The sequence below is a fragment of the Salvelinus fontinalis genome, chromosome 27, assembly GCF_029448725.1.
Source record: "Salvelinus fontinalis isolate EN_2023a chromosome 27, ASM2944872v1, whole genome shotgun sequence".
In the NCBI taxonomy this organism is placed as follows: Eukaryota; Metazoa; Chordata; class Actinopteri; order Salmoniformes; family Salmonidae; genus Salvelinus; species Salvelinus fontinalis.
The window spans coordinates 13187981-13206092 of NC_074691.1; the positions used below are offsets into that span (position 1 = coordinate 13187981).

General features: G+C 43.1%; 1 protein-coding gene across 3 annotated transcripts in view; it reads left to right on the top strand.

Moving 5' to 3' along the window:
* LOC129825072 (protein FAM184A-like) overlaps positions 1-18112 on the top strand; it is a 158982-nt gene that overhangs the window by 114526 nt on the left and 26344 nt on the right. For all 3 annotated transcript variants that reach the window (XM_055884827.1, XM_055884829.1, XM_055884828.1), the window contains exons 11-13: positions 4989-5201; positions 12664-12817; positions 13287-13414. In XM_055884827.1, coding sequence (XP_055740802.1) covers positions 4989-5201; positions 12664-12817; positions 13287-13414 — 495 coding nt within the window. The remainder of the gene's footprint in view (positions 1-4988; positions 5202-12663; positions 12818-13286; positions 13415-18112) is intronic.

The following is an 18112-nucleotide window of genomic DNA, read 5'->3' on the forward strand; positions in this document are numbered from 1 at the left end:
CATGCGGTGTGTGTGTTTATATGTGGCTGAATGGCACGAAGAGGAGGGAGAGAAAGACCACAGCAACCAAGCCAACTCGCACTAGTTACTAACTTTTAGCTGTCAAATCTAGGTTATTTATCAACCAATCTGATTACATAGCACCTGTTTTGACTGCATCAAACCATGAAGAGAAGCTAGCTGGTTAAGCTAGCTGGGTTGGCTAATTGAGGCTACTTGTGTTGCCACCCCATGGGCCTCCCGGTCGCGGCCGGCTGCGACAGAGCCTGGACTCGACCCCGGAATCTCTGTTGGCACAGCTAGCACTGCGATGCAGTGCCTTAGACCACTGCACCACCCGGGAGGCTACACGTTTAACTTTTAATTCCGTCATTTTAGTTCCATCTTCCATTGATCTCCTAACTTGCTTGCCACCGCACACACAGAGCCAGAGGCTAGTGACGCTTTGATGACTTGTGATTGGCTACATGCGCCACTCTCGTGAAAAGCCTGAGCAGCAGCATACAATTCTCTCTCTCTCTCTCTCTCTCTCTCTACCTCTACCTCTACCTCTACCTCTACCTCTACCTCTACCTCTAACTCTACCTCTAACTCTACCTCTACCTCTAACTCTAACTCCACTGCAGCAGTCGCGTTCTGTAATTATAATTACACATACCCGTGACAATCAAATCCGATCCGACCTAGATCTGAGAGTCAACTACAGAATTTCGGATCCGACCCGGTTGGGTCACGGGTTTTCGGCTGGACCTGTGAAGACCTTGACTGTGATATACACAGCCTACTCTGCCCCATGTCCACATTATGACTGGGCTCCAGGATACATGGAGAGTAAAAGGACTATGTCATTTGTCTGTCCACTAGTCCCATCAGTGCAAAGTATTTTGTTGAGCTGGGATTTATATAGGGATTCCGTGACTACTTTACATACTGTAAGGTCAAGAGCATAGGTTATACATTTCCACCACTTAACCCAAAATATAATGAAACATTTTGGAAGTGTATGTCATACCATATTAAATCATCCACTTTCAAATGTCCATGAATAGGTGAGAGGAGAGTGCTCAGGGCCTCGCCGTACACATGCAGATACCAGCCATGACAATGAGAGACTGCTGAGAAGCCTGTTCCGCTACTTAGCTGTAACTCCCACCGTAGCTACAGCTAGCACTGTCACTCACACAAAGTGTATGAAGATAAAACATGGGGAATTTATTGGATATCTATTCAAATGATGACATTTGAAGTCTTCCCAAACTGGCACTGGCAGCCCTGTGGAGGGGACTGAATGGGCCAATCAAATCGAATTAAAAACGAAAACTTTTAATGCACTTGTACTTGCTAATGGCATTAACATTCAGGGCATTTCACAGATAATAATTAGGTTTGACAGTAGTAAGTAATTTTTTTTTACTGAACTGAGATATCACCATATTTCACAGTGTCTTGTCATCCATTCAAACATTGAAATAGGCAGTGCTGCTCATCTTTTCCTGTTGTTTTCAATCATCTAGAGAAAAAGGGCTCGTCTGTCCTCACCAACTTGGCTATCCCTCATGATACTCCAACCACTCCCTGATAAAGAGATACCCTAACCTGGCTTCCCTCTCCTCTCTGCCCCTTTTATATATTTTTTGCCTTTGTTTTGACATGGTTGACTCCTGAATGTTTCCCTGTGTTCCTGTGTATTTTGTTCACACCCATAGCGCCACTCAGCTCAGTGAAGCTAAACATAAGTCAATCAGTAATGTAAGCATGAAACACACTGAGAATCTCACTGCCGATAGACTGCCGATAAGTACTTATCACAGAGGGAGGCTGTTCCTTCTCTTGCTAGAAGAAAAGCGATAGATGCTGCGTGCCAATCCGGTAGCGACGAATCTACGGATTCTACTTGAAGAATCGCTGTTCTTGTCAGTGGTCTACAACTTGACTTTGAGCCAATCAGAGAGCACGACCCCCAAGGGGGGTGCCAACAAAAAAAAGGGGGAAAAGAGGGCATTTCCTCCGTACATCTACGGATGAGCCAGTCACACTTTATATGCAATGTAGGCTATGGGATGGTAAGCACTTCCTCCAAGTTAGCTAACCACTGTAGCTAGTATTGACGTTAGAATGAAATCATAATGGATTAGCTAGTTTCCATGAAACAACTGCCTGTGTTAGCTGCTGAGTTAGTGCAGTGTCCTTAGCTAGCTAGTTATGTTGCCCTATTTAGCGAATAGCTAGATAAACATTTAGCTAGCTAGATAAACATTTGGCTATCGGCTGGCACTTGCAGTATGGGATTATGGAGAGTGAATTAAATTGTTTCTTTGTCATCTTGCTAAGTAGTTATCTAGCTGTGGCCATCTGGCTAGTATCAACAAGGTCTTTCTACAAAATAGCAACATTAGCGTAGATAACTTGGAATCTAGACCGTAAGCAATACGGCCACAACGCGCACAGATATGCATTGCCAAACAATGCTACTGCCACCTTCTGGTTTGGAGTATTTAGTATTTTAGGCTGAGTGGCTGACCACTTCCAAGGTCTTTGCTGTGTGAACACAAATTAGATGGACTGCCAACACTCTGTTCAGAGGTGCTAAGTATTGTCGGCAGGCAAACGTTGGACAGTCCTACCGGTGTGTCTGAGCTTTTAGTCTACTTACACACCTGCTCCACTTGGCGCTCTTTGTTTCTCCCTCACTATAGTGTGTTTACAGACAAACATCAGTATATTCAACTGGTGTGCGTGGCTAGCATGATGGCGTTGTGTGGACTTGGCCTGGTTTGCACTAACGATGCTGGTTTTACAGCGTCCATTTTCCTTTCGTTACAGCGTGCTGTACGCAGGTGAGTGCTTCTTGTGGGGGACACTTGCAGTGTTGAATGTGCCAACGTGTGTGTGTGTGTGTCTGTGTGTGTGTGGTTTCTCTCTTCACTCCTTGTCTCTATACAGAGAGGGTTGTTATAGAACCACTGTGACTGGTTGCTACTGCAGTGAACCAACGTCACCCAGTTCCCAGGCAACACGCATGAAACACTGATTACCTAAATCTGCCTTCTTCTGAACATTGATATTCTCTTTATGCTCTGTAACTGACTCCTGGTGCACATCACACTGGAGGCTTTTTCCTCTTCCTGACACTGTGAAAGGTGTACATTTCTGTTATTTTGATGAGACAGAATTACAGCCTCTCTGAGTGGCGTGTGATTTACTGTACCTCCTGCTCTCTTTGTTGTGCCATAATAACCACATCTGAGCCTTCTCTGAGTTAGGAATGTTGTTGTTTGCGCTCAGGTCCCAACGGAAGGCATTCAGCAGCCTCTTATCCCTCTTCACAAGTGGTTGTGATTCTATCAGGGATGACGAGTAGTGCCATTTTGATAGTAGTCACATTTGGCCCTGCAGCAGATGACTTTGATAATAAGTCTGGCACACAGTGAGCATTACAGCTATACAGATCCTGTGTGTCGCCTCTTGTTCACTCCAAGGCAGTGTAGGTATTGATTCTAATGGAGGTGTGAATGTCTTCTGTCAATGGCCCCACTTTAGTGTCAGCAGCACCCCACGGCTTGATCACCACTAAAGCCCACTAGTCCCTCACTGGCATGAACCCACAGACACGTCTACTGACTCCACTTAGATCACTGCAGTTTGTCTGCCATGTCCACAGTATCACTATGTTATGTTCCGCCCAGAGCCAAACGAATACACGTCACAGCATTATAACACTGATAATGCACTATGCACTCCATACTGTTTGTTGTCCACATTTTTTATTACACAGATGCTGGAAAAATCTCTGCATGTGGGGGGGAAGGGGCGCATTCTAACTCTGAGCTCCTACTTAACGGTGTAGCTCCAGATGCTTCCTGAGTCACCCTGACTCAGCTAGCAGCAGAGTCAGGGTGACTTATGGAGGTGTCACCACCGTGGATCTTTTCCTCCCACACGTTCCACCTCTCCTGCTTAGGGCCCGGTCGGTCTCATTATTCACAGTAATAATACTCTGTAGTAATAGGCTGTAACTCCTAATGAGGCCTGGCTGATTAATGTGGCGTGACTGAGTTCTCATGTTGATCACACACTGAGCCGTTGATCAAACATACACAACAGTACGTGTAGGGTGCCGCCAAAGGCTGCAAAGCAGCAGTGGTGTAAAGTACCTAAGTAAAAAATACTTTAAAGTACTGCTTAAGTCGTTTTTGGGGGGTATCTGTACTTTACTTGACTATTTATATTTTTGACAACTTTTACTTTTACTTCACTACATTCCTAAAAAAAGAATGTACTTTTTACTCCATACATTTTCCCTGCCATCCAAAAGTACTCGTTACATTTTGACGGAAAATTGTCCAATTCACGCACTTATCAAGAACATCCCTGGTCATCTCTACTGCCTCTGATCTGGCGGACTCACTAAACACACATGCTTTGTTTGTAAATTCATGTTGGAGTATTGGAGTGTGCCCCTAGCTATCCGTAAATGTAAAAAATGGTTTGCTTAATATAAGGAATTTTGAAATCATTCATACTTTTACTTTTGATATTTAAGTATAATTTAGCAATTCCATTTACTTTTGATACTAAGTACATTTAAAACCAAATACTGTTAGACTTTTACTCAAGTAGTATTTTACTGGGTGACTTTCACTTTTACTTTTTCCACCATTGCAAAGCAGCCAAAGTTGCTGCAGGCCTACCATATTGAAATAAGTATTATGAGGGTATAATTGGTTTCAAAATGACTTTTTGATGCACCCTCTAACAACAAATTGAAGGTTGTGTTTCTTCAGGTCATAACAAGCTAGCGTTAAAAATGTATATCTGTTTTTGTCTAACGAAGTAGGCCTAGGTTAGTGAATGAAGTATACAGACAGGTCTCGCAAACCTGTAATATAGGAACTAATGACACTACGTGCAATCTGATCCAAGCTGTTCTTTTTTCTACACCGTCTCTCTCCTTTTCTCTCTCCTTCTCTACTTCTCCCTTTCGTCAGATCTCGTTGCTGAAGCAGAGTCTGGAGATGCAGCTGTCTCAGTCACAGAGCTCCCTGCAGCAGCTGCAGGCCCAGTTCAGTCAGGAGAGGGAGCATCTGAGCCAGCAGCTCCAGGAGCTGCAGCTGGAGTACCAGCGCAGGGAATACAGCCTGCAGGAGGCCCACTGCTGCGCCATGCAGGACCTGGAGGAGACCCGTCAGCACGACCTCAAGGTGTGACCATTTAGAACCTGGCTCAGAGCAGAACTCTGTGACACCTATCTGACTGCCAGAGTCACTGCCCGTGTGAAATATCCCCAATTGTGACGTTAGAGCATTAGATTAGCTATTTGAGGCATGATGGGCCAGTATAGACTCTGATGTGTCAGTAAGACTGGATATCAGTCGGGTGCAGAGAATGAGGAGAGACAGTGGAGATATACTGGTGAAATAGCTGGTGATGTGGCTAGATGGACTTTTGCAACAGTGAGTCCATCAACATTACCAGAGACGTGGAGCTGTTGACTTCTGAGCGGATCAGTGATTTGGACCTGACCCTGATTGAATTATTGCTGTTTAGGACACACACTGATTTTCAGTTCCTTTCACTTTAAAACGAATAGGCTACGGAGCAGCAGCAGCATAGTTTTTGATGGAATTACGATGCAACACAGCTAATATTGTTCCAGGGAATCTTTACAGCAGCTTATGAGTAATGTAGTGAGGTAATGTAATAGTATGGGAACGTCTGAGGAATCTGGCGAGGCATCTGTGTAATAGTAATTCAGATGGTGATGAGTTTGCTATCAGCACAGCCGGGGGCAATAACTCTGATCCATAAGCCAGTCATCCAGGAGTCCCAGTGTTAGCATTAGCTTCATGCTCAGATCCAGATCTTTTTAAATCAGCCTCTCTGCTCCTAAAGCTCTTTTATAGGACACGAGAGTGAGTTGTGTAGCGAGAGGTAGCTATATCGATCAGCGCGGGTCATGCATTTAGTCGCATGGGTTCATGCTTGAAAGGCAGACTGCCAGCCAGGCTCATACATGGGCAAACTGTGAAGGTCTAGAACAGCAAGGTGATGGGTTCTGTTCATTATTCACCGGTGTTTGATATGTAAATGCTACCGGGCTGCTGGGTTCACTGTGGCACAATCTTAGCTGGAGAAGGCTGCATTTGCTCCTCACAAAAATGAAACACTGATAGCCGAAGAGCGGGTACCACTTTTTGGCATAACAGTAATGCCCCTCTCTCCATCTTTACATATAACAGACTTACTGACTATACCCCAAAACACTGACATCTCAATACTAGTCTGGGCATTTCATAATGAAGGTTGAAGTATGAATCAAAACTCATTTGCCAATCCTGACATACCCAATACATGAAAATATAGACTTCTGAAAAATATGAAGACATTGACTTTTTCAACTAACACTGAACCTTTCCTTCCAAAGAAAAGGGAAGAAATACGTTTTTCTGCACTTAACATTCCGTTATACAGTCAAGGACATTTTGAAATACATTCAACCTTACTCTGAGGCATCTTTTTGACATTCAAAAACCCTTGGATGGTATTTATGTGAAGTGCTCATGCAGGCGTTGTGCAAAGCTGACTGAATGTCCCCAAGCATTCTGTCTCACCTCTCCAGCCACAGATTGGATTAGAAGCAAAAGACCCATGAGTCATCGGTGATTGAATGGGCCGAAAAGTCTTTCATGTCTGCTAATTAAAAAATATACCACACCCTAAGGACACATTTATCTCAATAGATGTTCGCTCTTGAATAGGGTCTAGGTTGACTCAAAGTTGTTCTAAAATGTACAAACCTTTGCAGGGGTAAATGTATTAAGGGTTTAGTTTGTTCTAGACACATTTTCTGAGGACTAAGGCATTTAGCGTGTTAGCAAAGCAAACTGAATTGTCTTGTTTGAGGCATTAGGGACAAATCTAGTTTCACCTTGCCTACAGTGGGAACACATATCCACTGATATGATCTATTTACATGACAGGCACTGTTATACAAGGCTAATTAAAACGCTTACAAATATTCTCCACACATACTTTAACATCCAAACTAGGAGCTACTTTTTCACGGTGTCCCGATTTCAGCAAATCACCTAGTTCGAGGTATGAAGCTTGAGGTTCTTTCAAGCTATAGATTATGCGCCGTTCAATCTTATCTTATTTTTCATTCGTGCCCAGGCTTACACAGTATCAGCTGAATGAATAGGCACACAATGAAATAGGCTCTCTCCATCTACACGTGTTTCTAACAGCTAATTCATGGTTATTGACTGACTGCAATGGAGTTAAGATTGACAAACTACTTAACAGACGCAGGGTTTTAGACCTGAGAGAAAAGATACAGGTAATTAACTTGCCTAGTCTCATACCGTGTACTGTAGCCAGCTCCTCTATCATTGCCAACCTATACATTAACAAACACACAGAGGAGTTGGCTAATGCACAAACACAATGCACGGACCACCGGCTAACAATTCACATCTACAATGCCTTTGGAAAGTACTTTTTTCACATTTTGTTACGTTACAGCCTTATTCTAAAATTGCTGAGATTTTAATTTATTTAAACAATCTACACACAATACCCCACAATGGCAAATCGATAACAGGTTTTTAGAAATAAAAATAAAAAACCTTATTTACATAAGTATCAGACCCTTTGCTATGAGACTCGAAATTGAGCTCAGGTGCATCCTGTTTCCATTGATCATCCTTGAGATCTTTCTACAACTTGATTGGGGGCCACCTGTGGTAAATTCAATTGATTGGACATGATTTGGAAAGGCACACACCTGTCTATATAAGGTCCCACAGTTGACAGTGCATGTCAGAGCAAAACCCAAGCCATGAGGTCGAAGGAATTGTCCGAAGAGCTCCGAGACAGGATTGTGTCGAGGCACAGATATGGGGAAGGGTAACAAAACATTTCTGCAGCATTGAAGGTCCCCAAGAACACAGTGGCCTCAAATTCTTAAATGGAAGAAGTTTGGAACCACCAATACTCTTCCTAGAGCTGGCCGCCCGGCCAAACTGAGCAATCGGGGGACAAGAACCGTGGTCAGGGAGGTGACCAAGAACCCGACAGAGCTCCAGAGTTCCTCTGTGGAGATGGGAGAAGCTTCTTGAAGGACAACCATCTCTGCAGCACTCCACCAATCAGGCCTTTATGATGGAGTGGCCAAACGGAAGCCACCCCTCAGTAAAAGGCACATGACAGCCCGGTTGGAGTTTGCCAAAAGGCACATAAAGGACTCTCAGACCATTAGAAACAAGATTCTCTGGTCTGATGAAACCAAAATTGAACGGTTTGGCTTGAATGCCAAGCGTCACGTCTGGAGGAAATCTGTCACTGCTCATCGCCTGGCCTATTCCATCCCTAAGGTGACGCATGGTGGTAGCAGCATCATGCTGTGGAGATGTTTTTCAGTTGCATGGACTGGGAGACTAGTTAGGATTGAGGCAAAGATGAGCGGAGCAAAGTACAGGGAGATCCTTGATGAAAACCGTCTCCATAGCACTCCAGACCTCAGACTGCGGCGAAGGTTCACGTTCCAACAGGACAACGACCCTAAGCCAAAACAACGCAGCAGTGGCTTCGGGACAAGTCTCTGAATGTCCTTGAGTGGCCCAGCCAGAGCCCAGACTTGAACCTGATCGAACATCTCTGGAGATAACTGAAAATAGCTGTGCAGCAACGCTCCCCATCCAACCTGACAGAGCTTGAGAGGATCTTCAGGGAAGAATGGGAGAAACTCCCCAAATACAGGTGTGCAAAGCTTGTAGTATCATACCCAAGAAGACTCGATGCTGTAATCGCTGCCAAAGGTGCTTCAACAAAGTACTGAGTAAAGGGTCTGAACATTCATGTAAAATTGTTTAGAAACATGTTCTATTCTTATGTACAATAAAAGTGACTCCAAAATGACACATCTATAGGGCACAAAATAATCTGAAACACAACCAAAACAAACAGCAATGTATCCAACAAGTTTTTAGAGTCACAAGCTTGACGTAAATATTGTATGCTAGGAATCTGGGACCAAATACTCAACTTTTGACTACGTTAATACACACACAGTGAATTTGTCCCCATACTTTTGGTTCCCTACAATGGAGGGACTACGTTAAAATAGTTCTGTAATTTCTAAACGATTCATCCGATATGGATGAAAATACCCTCATTAAAGTTGACAGTCAGAATTTTAATTCCATAGTTATTGTATCATTTCAAATCCAAAGTGCTGGAGTACAGTTTCAAAACAACAAATGATTTGTCACAGACCCCTTAGATTTCTTCACATTTTATTGTGTTACAAAGAGGGGTTAAACTTGATTTAGTTGTCATTTTTTTGTCATCAATCTACACAAAATACTTTAATGTCAAAGTGCAAGATTTGTTTTGGGGGGGGGTAAATAAAAAATTTATAACTAAAATATAGTCGTTGCACAAGTATTCAGTCCCTTTCTTTAGGCAAGCCTAACATAGTTCAGGACCAACATTTGGCTTAACAAATCACATAATAAATTACATGGACTCACTCTGTGTCAAATAAAAGGGGTTGACATGATTTTTGAATGACTAACCCTTCCTCTGACCTCCATACATACAACATCTTTAAGGCCCCTCTGTCAAGTATTGAATTCCAAGGACAGATTCAACTACAAAGACCAGGGAGCTTTTTCAAACGCCTCATAAAGAAGGGCAATGATGGGTAAAAATAACAAATCAGACATTGAATATCTCTAAGAATTATCCTGTGGATTATGTATTAAACCACCCAGACACATCAAAGATACAGTCTACCTTCTGAACATAGGACAGGAATGAAGCTGCTGAAGGATGTTACCATGAGGCCATTGGTGATTTTAAAACAGCTACTGAGTTATTAAATGGCTGTGATGGGAGAAAACTGAGGATGGATCAACAACATTGTAGTGTGTCCACAATAATGACCTAAATAACAGAGTGAAAAGAAGAATACAAATTATACAGAATATTCCAAGACACTGAAGTAATACTGCAAAAAAACACAGCAAAGGAATACACTTTTTGGCCTAAATCAAAGCCTTATGTTCGGGGCATATACAACACATCACTGAGTAACTACCTCCTTATTTTCAAGCGTTGTGGTGGCTACATTATGGTACTGTATGGGTATGCTTGACGGCAATACTGGGGAGTTTCTCAGGATAAAAAGAAACGGGATGGAGCTAAGTACAGGCAAAATCCTAGAGGAAAACCTGCTTTAGACTGGGAGAGGAATTCACCTTTCAGCAGGACAATAACCTATAACACAATGCCAAATATACACTGGAGTTGCTTACCAAGAGGCCAGTGAACAGTGAATGGTCCTGAGTGGCCAAGTTACAGTGTTCACTTAAATCTGCTTAAGAATCTATGGCAAGACTTGAAAATTGACATGATCCCAAACATCTTGACAGAGCTTGAATAATTTAGAGAAGAATAATGGGCAAATATTGCACAGTCCAGGCATGCAAAGCCCTTATAGATTTACCCAAGAAGACTCACGGCTGTAATCAATGCCAAAGGTGTTTATTACATGTATTGACTCAGGGAGCTGAATACTTATGCCACGACTATATTTGAGTTATTACATTTGTGTTCATCTTAAAAAGTGTTCCAATTTTTCTTCCACTTTGGCGTCAGAGTATTTTGTGTAGATTGTTGACAAAAAATGTACAATTAAATAAATGTTAATCCCACTTTGTAACACAATAAAATGTGAAGAAATCAAGGGGTCCAAATACTTTTGCAAGGGACTGTACACACACACACACACACACACACACACACACACACACACACACACACACACACACACACACACACACACACTTCACACTGCTGGGGCTCAACCACTAACTGTTGTATGGCATTCAACAACCAGAATCATTGCAACATCATGTCACCACTGATTTATTCCTGTTTACTCTTTAATAGGTTTGGGTGGTATTCAGATTTTTAGTTAGCAAACCAGATGCATAACTGGAGCCCTGACCTGGTTTGAATTTATTTGACACATCTTATGTTTCTTGCAGTTATACTTAATTTATAGTTATAAACTGTGGCGTAGCATGCAACCCTGCAGCTCCCGTGAGGCGGGGGCGCCCCCCCCCAACCCCGAAAAACAGCAATTATTGTTATTTTCCCGTTTTTCTTATTTTTTTATACGGTATTGAAAATCATACTGTCGGTATATGGTACAAATGGCATATAGCCCAAGCCTACTCTTTAAGGCTTATTTGATTTGGTCTTATACAAGTCATATGTTGATTGAAATGCACTGTTCTCTTTCTATTTCCATCTTAATCTCTAATCTTGTTTGATCCCTATCAATCTGGTGTCGTGTCTATTGGATGTTCCTGTCATGGAAATTCTTACACAGGGACACTCGAAGTCAATCCTAAATGAATCATGGTTTATTGTCAGCGCGCTGGAGAGGTTCCAACAACCTCAGAATGTCTGTCAGAATGTCTGCTGGGGCAGTCCCGGCAGTTGTTTTATATACAGCTATACATAGACAAGTTATATTTGCATGATTTAGCATAATTCATTCATCATTACCGTTTTGTTTCATTGATGTGACCGACCAATACTGGTTCATAACATGTGACAGACCAACACCTCACGAGGCTCCTCTCTAAGCTGAGACCTTGAAACTGAGAAATCTTTCGTTCTCAAAAGAAGGTCTGGGCGTACTGCCAAATTGCAGATACTGATAAGTGAGGATTCGTTCAATCAGTCACTTGCATGAACACAGAAATTCGTTTTTAGAACAGCACATGAATAGAACACAGAAATTAGTTACAAGAAAAGCATATGTATAAAATTTCCATCACATTCCCATTCAGCTATTTCCTTGCCAGTTGGACAAGTCTGTGTTTGTAGTTAGATTTAGCCGCTATCACTCTCTCTCTCTGTCTCTGTCGCTCTCTTTTTCTCTGTCTCTCTCTTTCTGTCTCAGTCTCTGTCGCTCTTTCTCTTGCTCTCACTACTCTCTCCTTCTCTCTGTCCCTTTCTCTACTCTCAAGAGATTTTAGTGTTATATGAGAGGTGTTTTCGTGAGGTTTTGACTGTATCCTCGCCATGTTAACGGCTTTATCTTCTCAATTGAGTTTGGAGTGGTGTAATGTGTGGTGTTTGCCTCTGCTCGCTGTTGCTGGAAAACGTAGGGCAGCCTTCCAATAGCCGCATCAAGCTACTGATGATATGCTTAAGTGCTCATTGATTGTAAAATAATTCCAACGTGATCAGCAGTATTGTCTAAAATATGTATTTTGGCTCCATGCGGAAGTTTCCCCTTTAGCCCTCCCTGGTGCCATGCCACTGCCCGAGTACCTCCCAGCCCTTATGTAACTGAACTACACTTAGTCCCACAGCAACATGCCGGTTGAGTTAATCTGATGCTGTTGCCAGATTCTCCCAAACTGATCAGTGCCTCTTTGTCTTGACCATCTGAACTCTTCGTATACGTTTCAGACCATTCCTTCTAGGGATGAACATAATGGTTATTTTTTCTGGTTAACCAGCATCATCAACCAGGTGAAAACCGGTTATACGTGCCAAAAGGTTCTAGAAAATAATTGCTATGTCATTTGTTTGTCCTAAACCTGTGTGTCACTCATGATCTTTGACCTCTGTGTGTAGGAGCTGGAGCAGCGTCTGCGGCAGCAGCACCACATGGAGCTCCAGTCTGTGAGAGAGGCCCACAGACACAGCATCGAGACTCTCAAACAGCAGTCAGAGCAGGAGCTGCAGACACTACGCTTCGAGCTGGAGGACGAGGGCAAAGCCATGCTGGGTAAGAGCCGTGCTGAGTAAGAGCCAGGCTGGGTTAGGGCCTGATGGGGAATGGTCACAGGGTCTCACACTGGGTTAAGGGCCCTGGCAGGGAGGGAGACACACCGGGTTAGTGCCCTAATAACGAGGGCCATGCTGGGTAAGACGAGGCTAGAGCCCTGAGTAAGGACCTTCAGAGGGAAGGATCATACTGTATGTAGCAATAGGGGACCATGCTGGTTAAATGCTACACTTGCAGCCCTCAGAAAAACCATTGGAAACTAAAACACACAGTGCAGCTGAACAACACACTCCTCCCTGTAGGAATCAAGGTCAACGCTGGAACATTCCATCACGTAGCTTGTTAGAGGTAGGGGATGTACTGTATGATGAATGGGTTTTTAATTAGCCAGGGTGGCCTGTTCTATTGTGTGGTGTATAGAGGGGAACTCCCTAAGGACCCGGTCTGTCTCTCTCTATCTGGTTCCTAGCCTCTCTGCGCTCTGAGCTCAACCACCTCCACGCCTCGGCCATAGAACAGCTACGGCAGACCCACCAGCAGGAGACGGTTGCAGCCAAACTAGAGCTGGAGAATGCACTGGAGAACAGCCGGATGCAGGTCAGACTCACCGGCACATACTGGCATTCCACATATCAACAACAATACGGATGGGCCAGCATTAGTTTGTATTACAGTATAATTGGATATTGGCCATGAACAGCGTTGTATTTTCCCTAACAGCAGGGAAAATATAGTGGCTTAACAATGAGGCCAGACATTAGCTCAACGCATGAGGATAGATAATTCTATTTAAAGCGTATATGAAAGAGCATATGCACATACACACTTTAGAATCTAAATTATCCTTCTGTGCCTTTAATTGTGCAGACTGAAAAGCTTTAGCACTAATGGCCATAGAATACATAGATCTCCCTTGGCAACAGCCCTCTTTTCTCCTCACCCTGGCTTCTGTTGCTTGTGTTTGTTCACCCGACTGAATAGCTGTGTGGCTTGTTGGATATGGCTTGAGCAAGTGTCATCAGTGTGTTGGGAACTGGGGTGCTGGCCTCTAGAGAAAGAACAAGCGACAGCTTTCCTTCCCTCCCACACGCACGCAAAGCACACACCCAAACACACTCCACAGCAAGAGGCTATGCACAAGTATTGTGCTGAACACATCATCCGTTTGCTCCCTATTCCTCCACTTTCTGCAGCAAAACCGGATGCTTTATATCACTAACACAGGCCATGTTCTCAGAAACAAAGAGCTAAATTATTGCGTACTGTACGTCAGCAATAGCTATGCCGCAGCTGACAGAATTAGCAGGTTAAAAGACAATATTACACACAGGAGAGGCTGGACTCAGCTGATGCGTCAGTTAGAGAGCAGTAGATGTACTTGACATAATACCTGCACTCCCAGCCACCCCATCTTCTGACAACGGTGCCCTTCATCGGAATAAATGACTGAAATGAAGTTTAACGCCCTGGGTCCTCTGTCATGGTCATGGCGAGATGTTCAGGCCCAGGCACACCTCTGTTTCTGAGGGGACCTACTTCTACGCTAGTCAGTCTTCAGCAAGGTTACAAGGCAAATACAGCTCTACTTGCCAAATAAAATGAGGTCAACGAGCCAGGGTACCTACTGCAGTGGAAACGGCTTCGCTTTCCACCGTGACACAGTAATCATCTAAACCTATTACCTATTACCGCAGACAGGCCCTTTTCACAACAGAAGCAGGCTAATATGGCAGGGGTTTTGTTTTGTTTTAGTGTTTCCTGTGGAGGTGAACATAGCACTGGCAGCAAAGCAAAACATTTTTTACTGTAAGCTATTTCAATGTGAGATCCACCTCATGTTACGATGCGAGGATACCTGCAAAACAAAACAGGAAATATATTGAGGTCTTTTGAGGTGTGATTCTCGCTTGTATTAGACAGCAATGCATATCCCAAATGCATATGAAATGCCCTGCCTGGTCTTTGCCCCTGAGAGGTGTGTGTGTGTGAAGTGAACCATGGCCTGTTCTTCTCATCCCTTATAGGGCTGCCATATCCAAGCACTACAGTACTAGTACGTCTGACATCTCTCATGGCATAAACAGGCTTCCTGGTGGTGTCTCAATCAACCAACAACCTTCTCTAAGCCCCCTCTCCTTCAAACTGTCTGTGTTCAGCTCAGCAGTCAGACATATCAGGACAGACAGACCTTTATCACAACAGAAGCAGGCTATTATGTCAGGGTTACGACAGGGTTTTTGTTTTGTTTTAGTTTTTCCTATGGTGATGAAAATGGCACTGGCAGCAAAGCATTTTTTTCCCCACTGTAGGCTATTTCAATGTCTAATCAAAATCAAATCAAACTCACATGCGCCGAATACAAGTATAGACCTTACCTTGAAATGCTTACTTACAAGCCCTTAACCAACAGTGCAGTTCAAGAAGAGTTAAGAAAATATTTACAAAATAAATGAAAGTAAAAAAATATATAAAAAGTAACACAATAAAATAACAATGACGAGGCTACAGTTGAAGTCGGAAGTTTACATACACTTAGGTTGGAGTCATTAAAACTCGTTTTTCAACCTCTCCACAAATTTCTGGTTAACAAACTATAGTTTTGGCAAGTCGGTTAGGACATCTACTTTGTGCATGACACAAGTCATTTTTTGTAAACAATTGTTTACAAACAGATTATTTATTTCACTTATAATTCACTGTATCACAATTCCAGTGGGTCAGAAGTTTACATACACTAAGTTGACTGTGCCTTTAAACAGCTTGGGAAATTCCAGAAAATGATGTCATGGCTTTAGAAGCTTCTGATAGGCTAACTGACATAATTTGAGTCAATTGGAGGTGTACCTGTGGATGTATTTCAAGGCCTATCTTCAAACTCATGCCTCTCTGCTTGTCATCATGGGAAAATCAAAAGAAATCAGCCAAGACCTCAGGAACAAAATTGTAGACCTCCACAAGTCTGGTTCATCCTTAGGAGCAATTTCAAAACGCCTGAAGGTACCACGTTCATCTGTACAAACAATAGTATGCAAGTATAAACACCATGGGACCACGCAGCCGTCGTACCGCTCAGGAAGGAGACGCGTTCTGTCTCCTAGAGATGAACGTACTTTGGTGCGAAAAGTGTCTTTATCCACAGTAAAACGAGACCTACAGTGGGGAGAACAAGTATTTGATACACTGCCGATTTTGCAGGGTTTCCTACGTACAAAGCATGTAGAGGTCATGTAGAGGTCCAATTTGTCCCCATGTGCAGTTGCAAACCGTAGTGGCTTCTTCCTTACTGAGCGACCTTTCAGGTTATGTCGATATACAGTGGGGAGAACAAGTATTTGATACACTGCCGATTTTGCAGCTTTTCCTACTTACAAAGCATGTAGAGGTCTGTAATTTTTATCATAGGTACACTTCAACTGTGAGAGACGGGAATCTAAAACAAAAATCCAGAAAATCACATTGTATGATTTTTAAGTAATTAATTTGCATTTTATTGCATGACATAAGTATTTGATACATCAGAAAAGCAGAACTTAATATTTGGTACAGAAACCTTTGTTTGCAATTACAGAGATCATACGTTTCCTGTAGTTCTTGACCAGGTTTGCACACACTGCAGCAGGGATTTTGGCCCACTCCTCCATACAGACCTTCTCCAGATCCTTTAGGTTTCGGGGTTGTCGCTGGGCAATACGGGCTTTCAGCTCCCTCCAAAGATTTTCTATTGGGTTCAGGTCTGGAGACTGGCTAGGCCACTCCAGGACCTTGAGATGCTTCTTACGGAGCCACTCCTTAGTTGCCCTGGCTGTGTGTTTCGGGTCGTTGTCATGCTGGAAGACCCAGCCACGACCCATCTTCAATGCTCTTACTGAGGGAAGGAGGTTGTTGGCCAAGATGTCGCGATACATGGCCCCATCCATCCTCCCCTCAATACGATGCAGTCGTCCTGTCCCCTTTGCAGAAAAGCATCCCCAAAGAATGATGTTTCCACCTCCATGCTTCACGGTTGGGATGGTGTTCTTGGGGTTGTACTCATCCTTCTTCTTCCTCCAAACACGGCGATTGGAGTTTAGACCAAAAAGCTCTATTTTTGTCTCATCAGACCACATGACCTTCTCCCATTCCTCCTCTGGATCATCCAGATGGTCATTGGCAAACTTCAAACGGGCCTGGACATGGGCTGGCTTGAGCAGGGGACCTTGCGTGCGCTGCAGGATTTTAAGCCATGACGGCGTAGAGTGTGTTACTAATGGTTTTCTTTGAGACTGTGGACCCAGCTCTCTTCAGGTCATTGACCAGGTCCTGCCGTGTAGTTCTGGGCTGATCCCTCACCTTCCTCATGATCAATGATGCCCCACGAGGTGAGATCTTGCATGGAGCCCCAGACCGAGGGTGATTGACCGTCATCTTGAACTTCTTCCATTTTCTAATAATTGCGCCAACAGTTGTTGCCTTCTCACCAAGCTGCTTGCCTATTGTCCTGTAGCCCATCCCAGCCTTGTGCAGGTCTACAATTTTATCCCTGATGTCCTTGCACAGCTCTCTGGTCTTGGCCATTGTGGAGAGGTTGGAGTCTGTTTGATTGAGTGTGTGGACAGGTGTCTTTTATACAGGTAACGAGTTCAAACAGGTGCAGTTACTACAGGTAATGAGTGGAGAACAGGAGGGCTTCTTAAAGAAAAAGTAACAGGTCTGTGAGAGCCGGAATTCTTACTGGTTAGTAGGTGATCAAATACTTATGTCATGCAATAAAATGCAAATTAATTACTTAATAAAAATCATACAATGTGATTTTCTGGATTTTTGTTTTCGATTCCGTCTCTCACAGTTGGAGTGTACCTATGATAAAAAAAATTACAGACCTCTACATGCTTTGTAAGTAGGAAAACCTGCAAAATCGGCAGTGTATCAAATACTTGTTCTCCCCACTGTACATGGAGGAGACTTAATCAAGCTAGTCGTCTTGACTACTTTCTTGTCTCTTTCTCTCTTGCATCAAAAGTTTAACAATTTTAATAGGAGACAGAATGCGATCGGATCATCATCTAATTGGCATTCACATAACTCTTATAGATTTTCCACGTGGACAGGGATATTGGAAATTTTATCAAAGTTTACTGGAGGACAACTTATTTTTAACTAAGACAAAATAATTTATAACTGAATTTTTCCAGTATAATATAGGTTCAGCAAATCCCCTTATTGTTTGGGATACCTTTTAAATGTACCTTCAGGGGTCATTCAATTCAATATTCATCAATAAGAAAAAAGCAGTTTCTAGCTAAAGAGAGAAGACTA